The sequence below is a fragment of the Zingiber officinale genome, chromosome 1B (genome assembly GCF_018446385.1).
Source record: "Zingiber officinale cultivar Zhangliang chromosome 1B, Zo_v1.1, whole genome shotgun sequence".
NCBI lineage: Eukaryota > Viridiplantae > Streptophyta > Magnoliopsida > Zingiberales > Zingiberaceae > Zingiber > Zingiber officinale.
Genome location: NC_055986.1, coordinates 91,627,772 through 91,634,074, shown reverse-complemented (window position 1 = coordinate 91,634,074; position 6,303 = coordinate 91,627,772). Strand labels below are relative to the sequence as shown.

Sequence of the window (6,303 nt, the reverse complement as noted above, 5' to 3'; positions counted from 1 at the left end):
CGATTTTCGACGATCGCTATTCACCCCCCTCTAGCGTTCTTTCGATCCAACACCTGCATGCCACCTTTCGGATCCATGTCGCGCTCGACTCCGGATCGGCACCCCCGATCTAGCTCCTCAGCTGACTCACATTCATCTACTATTTCAGGTCATGACGACTCGAGCAGGGTCGCGACCAGCTCACCGATCCACTAGAGAGCGTTCCCCTGGGTCAGGGTACGTCACCGTACTCATTCTTTATTCATTTCATTATTCTTCCATTATCCTATATTCCTTATATATTCGTGGGATCTGTCTTGAGCATCGAGGTGTTAGAGACTGGGACAGTTCGGTCACTGTCTGCAGGTAGCGTTGACCAGAGACCTTCAGACGACTCAGTCAACATAGAAAATAGCTCATCACACTCTCCCTCCTGTGGGTCATGGTAATTCAGTCAACATTTCAACTATATCATTCTAGTCGTTCCGTCTTATCAGCTTCTGGACAGGATCAACAACTATGAATTGCAGCTGCTATAACTACCGTAGCCAGTATAAAATCATAACCACTACAAATATTATGACAACTATAATTCGTAGCTACTACATTAGGATTTATCATGATGATAAAAGGTAAATACACTCGCCCCCAACGTCTCCGTTAATTCGTCTCAGGGCCAACACCACCACATTGAGACTTATCGTGTTCATATAATTAGTTGATGGTACTGGATATTAGGGGAATAGTTGAGTAATTACACATGTTGCTAGGTTGCTGATGAGGTGGGGGTGTCTTTGATTAAAAAAAAACGCTCTTTGATAATTATTCGGAAAAAATAGGAACCCTTTTAATTTTTGCACTTTTTAGTACAAATATCAAATTTAGTTCAAGAAAATTAATTCGATTAAGATTCTTGGGAACTAAATGTTAATTAGCTTTCAGTTAATTTATTTACATGTAACTTTCAATCAGCAATTGCAAACCGAATTATAACACTGACACCGGACCAAAAAATTCAATTTGCTTTCGAATCGAAATTAAATGAATTCGATTCGATTAACTTTTCAGATCGAAATGTTTAAATTAAGTTATATTTTTTTTATGCAAAATTGATAAATGAAAATTCCATATATTTATATAAAAAAAATGAAAGTGAGTTGTATGTTTCAGAAAATTTGTCCTTTCTTGGGACAACTCGACAAAATAATTTTAAAAGAGTTTAAATAATGAGTGACGGGCTCAAATCCCCATCATTATAAAAAAAAATTTACTAAAGAAAGTCTGGGATTCTCCGATCTCTTATTCTTATTGCTTTGATTAAATTTATATATATATAAAATATTTTTTTCTCATTTTTATTAGTTAATGGTTCAAAATGATACACGAAGTAGCACTTACGTAGACAATTGAAAAGAACGTCATCCATTCTAAAAAATTTATTTTATAATTTTATTTTAGAAAATAATCAATAATTTAAAAATTGTCAGCATTTCTAAATTTATGAGTCCCACAGCTTGTTTAGGAGATAAATTTATGATTTTCACCTGATTAAAACTAATTTATACAATAAAAAAAATAAAATGACAAGCTAATTTGTAAAATATATTTTTTACACTTGGAAGTTTGAATATTCAATTTTTTCATGCCTTGAAATAAAAAATTTATGATTTCATATAAAAATTTGAAAAAAAAAATAGGTTTAGAATATTTGATAGTTATAAATTATGAGGTGTGTATTAAAGATTGTGAAAACAAGGGGCTCTTTTGGAAAATTGCCAACTATGTGATGCCGTCAGGTAGCTTAATGCGTCTCTTGCGGATTCCACGTGTCCCACGTCGCTTTCGGACCTTTCTGTCTTTCCTCCTTTCTTCTGATCTTATATAGAACCGCCTCATCGATGGATGGGGAATACCCAAGGGACCGAGAGAGAGAGGCAGAGAGTGTTAATGGTGAAGAGTGCTTACCTGAAAATGAAGACGGACTACTCCGCCAGCGTCGGAGAAGACCTGATCCAGTCGGATCTGAAGGAGCTCGGCGTCGCCGCCCGGAAGCTCGCCAACCATGCCCTAATGCTGGGTAGCGGCTTCGGCACCGGCTTCCTCAAGTTCCTCGCTTTCTTCGCCGCCATGTTAGTCCCCTTCGATACCATCTATTCTTAATTTGTTTCCCGTCTTTTATATCCCTCAATCTCGATTCTTCCTCGAACATGTCAGAGTTCTTTTTTTTTTAACAAAAAAAAAAAAAGTGATGTAAATGATGTGATCTACGGATTTTTGTTTTATTTTATGACTTTTTTTTAATAGAATGAGTGAGTGAGAACCGAAAAGACAATTTTTTTTTTTTTTGGCTTGGTTCGACCTCTGATTGCTTGATCTTGAAGCCATAGAGAAATTCGTCGTCTGTCTGGATCACGCATCTTACTTGTTCAGTCGTTTCTAAAGGCGCCGATGAGTGCTTTGCCTTCCGTATTTTGATTTCTCTTTCTTTTCTTTTCTTTTTTACCATAACTTTGGCCGGCGAACTAAAGCCATCATTATGGTGGTTTCTTTTACGTTATGAAAAGTGACAGAGGCCGTGGGACTGCTACAACGATTTGGTCACTCACAAACATTCCATATTTAAGTTTTTTCATACGGATGCCAAATGAGATCCCCTTCCAGTCAGAATGATGGATCCGTTCCTTATATCATTAAAGACGCATAAGAATATTCTCTGAATTTCTTTAGTATTTGATAGCTGATCTTTGTTTACCTGTGCGGCTTAAAATCTGATGCTAGCGCGAATTTTGGGATTTTTTTTATTATTATTTTTTAAATTGAGCATGTTACTACGATGGATTCAGTCAACTTTAGGTTGTGGCATCTCTTTTGCTATGACATCTGTTAGGAAAGCACTTGATAAGCTATTCAAGGATGAGTATGATATCTAATCACCTACAAGAACAGTCTCTTTCTTAGTCCTAACTCCTAAGCTGTGGTATATACTAGATATATAGCAATATCCTTTCTCCTAAATGATTGTAGATTGTGTATTGAGGGAGCCGAGTTTATTTAGTCAGACGTTTCCTCGATTCTGAGTTTTAGACTACTACGTTATTTAGTGACTTAGTAGTTATAAACCATAATTGTCTCTACTCTCTACCGGTAAAGTGTTTTCTCCCAATACACGCCTTTCAGCTTAAACGATCTTCATTTTTGTTTCTTGTGCAGATATTTGTTGATACTGGATCGCACTAATTGGAGGACAAACATGTTGACTTCACTTTTAATTCCATATATCTTCTTGAGCCTTCCATCAGTTATATTTTCATTTCTGAGGTGAGCACTAGGGAATTAAGTAAACATTACTATGACATTGCAAATATTGTCTTTGTTGCATTTATTCCATATTGAAAAAAGTTGAATTCAGGCTCTGGTTTCCTTTTGACGATGTTGAAGAATTTAACTCTCATTAGAGTTAAGAGGTAACGTACAAAACAGAATCAGATATAAGATATGTTGACTGATAAATTGACTAATAATTTTACTGATGCATTCACTAATTATTTTCATTTAGTAATTTAAGAACATTTTAGTCCTTGATTTTTTTTCTATTTCAGCCGTGTCTTATTGTACATATGAAAAATAACTCAAATGTTCATGAGCAAGTTTGACAATCAAACCAATATGCAAGCAATTTCATTTAGCTAGATTGAAGCAACTGTTAAAGATTTTGAAGATTTTTTTTTTAGGCTTTAGGCTTTAGGCTTTTTAAGCTGACCAAGATTAATGTTAGCTTCTCGGTGCTCATGAACAAAGCAGTGATTATTCTGACCCATCATGTTAGGAAAATTTGAAATTTCAGATGGTCATAGGAAATCCCTTCATCACGGCCTCAAATTGTCTTTGTTTTGTGTTTTCCAGTTTTTTGGATAGACATGATATTGGGACTTCATATTGGTTACTTGTTGTCTATTTTTTCTGTTCTTTGTATTGCTTTATCTTTGCAATATTTCACAGAGGGGAATTCGGGAAGTGGGTTGCATTTATTGCTGTAGTTTTGCGCCTTTTCTTTCCACGACACTTCCCTGGTATGTGTTCTCTCCAGTGTTGCTAATGCAACTTGCATTCTTGCATCGGTATGTGATCTCTCCAGTGTTGCTAATGCAACTTGCATTCTTGCATCTATATTTCCACATTCTGAGTCGACTAATCAAACACAACATACATGCTTAACTGAGCCAAAAATATTCCCATTTTCAAAGAAAGGCTCACTACATTCATATGCTATAGTTTTGCTTACATTCTCTCTGCTACACATAGTTTTGCTTAATTGCTTATTACCATTGCATTAACTTAGATGTATTAGAAATTAATATTGATTGGCTTTTCGTTCATTCCCTAAAAACCATCCTAATCTTGTAAATTAAATGTAAGAATCTGGACAAACAATCCATTTAGGGTTCCTATTTGTTGTTGATTCTATTTTGGTATCCAATGCAGTCCTGTAAATCTAGACAAACGATCCATCTATGATTGCTATTTTGGTATTAAATGCAATTCAAACTACCAAAAATTTGAAACAACCAAAATTTGGTATCTTCCCGAGTTCCTTGTATGCGGTCGAGTAGGCGAAATGTCATCTCAATCACGATATGCAAATGGAAGGAAACAGAATTTAACAGATGATGAACTGCTCCTTAGGGCAAAGGCAAAAGTAAACAAAATTTATAGAATTGTAAATTTATGTTGTTCTGCATCTTGAATCCTGTTCTCATTTTTATCTAGTATCATTTAAACCATGGCTCAGACCTGATCACTTTTTTCTCACCGTGTAGACTGGCTGGAGATGCCCGGCGCACTGATCCTTCTCGTGGTGGTTGCCCCTGGATTCTTTGCCAACACCATAAGAGGCCATGTCGCGGGCCTCTTCATATGCCTCATCATTGGTTGTTACCTGCTTCAGCAACACATCCGAGCATCGGGTGGCTTCAGGAACTCATTCACCAAGAGCCATGGCATCTCAAACAGCTTAGGCATCATTCTTCTCTTTGTCTACCCGGTGTGGGCCTTAATCCTTCAATTGTAGGCGTTCCTATTGCCATTATGATCTTTAAGGCCATTTCATTTTCTGGCGTTGTAAGACTGTTTCTTGTTTGTAAGGTGGTGATTGATCTCAGTGAACTCTTAGTCAACTAATAAAGTTTAATTTTATATATTTGTCTGGTTAGTTAAACTGGTGTTCATATATAGTTAATCACAAAATACCACTACGATAATTTTTCCAGTCAATTCGGTATTTGTTTCAGTATATTGTGCCTTACAACATCTTTTAATAATTGATCTCGCTGTGGTTTTCATGGATTACTGTGATTCAATTAATTTTTTTTTATAGGAACACAAATAAGATTAAGTATATATACGTATCATTTTAATATGTATCCTTCTGTTGAGGTTCACTGGTATCAGAGTCATGATACGAATTAGATATTATGTGAGATGACTTTGAATCAAATTGAGGATTAGGTTAAAGTGGATAATATTATATTATTATAAAAATATATAAATATTCTTTAGGCATAATATTTCCCTAAGTAAAATGTATGTCAATTATATATATATATATATATATATATATATATATATATATATATATTTTACTTTGTCTAGTACATAAAGGATAAATAGTGAGAATTATAATGCAAGGGAATGATGATGGTAATTGGTAAGAGATGTCCTACTTAGGTGCATTTAAATATTTAAAGAGAGGTGCTTCCCCGTCAACGCACACCCCTCCAACTCCCCCCTCTCTACCTGTCAAAAGACGCATGTAGCCTTCTTCTTTGTTTGTTTTTTTTTATTTCATTTAATTCTCATTTAGTTTTAATTTTTTTAATTAATTTTATTTAAAAATAACTCTCATACAATTATATTTTTAATTTTATTTAGTTTTATTTTTTAATTAATTTAATTTATTATTTTTTATCAATACTTTATTTTTCAATTTTATATAAATTTTATTTAATTTTTATTTTTTAATTAATTTAATTTATTATTTTTTTCATAATACTTATATTTTTCAATTGATTTTTTTAAATTTTATTTTTTTAATCAATTTCTTTATTAATATTTTATCAGTTTTATTTTTTTCAATAATTTTTTTATATGTTTATAATCTTTTATTTATTTTTAGTTTATATTTAAAACTAAAAAAAATACTACCAATTAATAATAAACACATTCATAACTTAGGAACAAACATATTTTTTTCCAAATGAAGAGTACATGTAATAATACAAAAAAAACATAAAAACATATAAAAATAGAAATCTTAATCAATATTGC

The 6,303-nt window shown here is 33.5% G+C and overlaps 1 protein-coding gene across 1 annotated transcript; it reads left to right on the top strand.

Annotated features, from left to right (window-relative positions):
• The first annotated feature begins 1,864 nt into the window (after nucleotides 1-1,864).
• LOC121969675 (cold-regulated 413 plasma membrane protein 2-like) lies at nucleotides 1,865-5,176 on the top strand. Its single transcript, XM_042519895.1, has 4 exons — nucleotides 1,865-2,108; nucleotides 3,190-3,297; nucleotides 3,979-4,049; nucleotides 4,797-5,176. Exons 1-4 carry the CDS (start codon nucleotides 1,882-1,884, stop codon nucleotides 5,045-5,047), a joined length of 657 nt encoding a protein of 218 aa, XP_042375829.1. The 5' UTR covers nucleotides 1,865-1,881; the 3' UTR covers nucleotides 5,048-5,176.
• The last annotated feature ends 1,127 nt before the right edge of the window (nucleotides 5,177-6,303 follow it).

Excerpts from the sequence above, each read along its gene's own strand:
- LOC121969675 (XM_042519895.1), top strand. The coding sequence starts at position 1,882 with ATGGGGAATACCCAAGGGACCGAGAGAGAGAGGCAGAGAGTGTTAATG. Across the intron at positions 2,109-3,189 it reads CTCGCTTTCTTCGCCGCCAT|ATATTTGTTGATACTGGATC; the intron begins GTTAGTCCCCTT and ends TTTCTTGTGCAG. Across the intron at positions 4,050-4,796 it reads CTTTCCACGACACTTCCCTG|ACTGGCTGGAGATGCCCGGC; the intron begins GTATGTGTTCTC and ends CTCACCGTGTAG.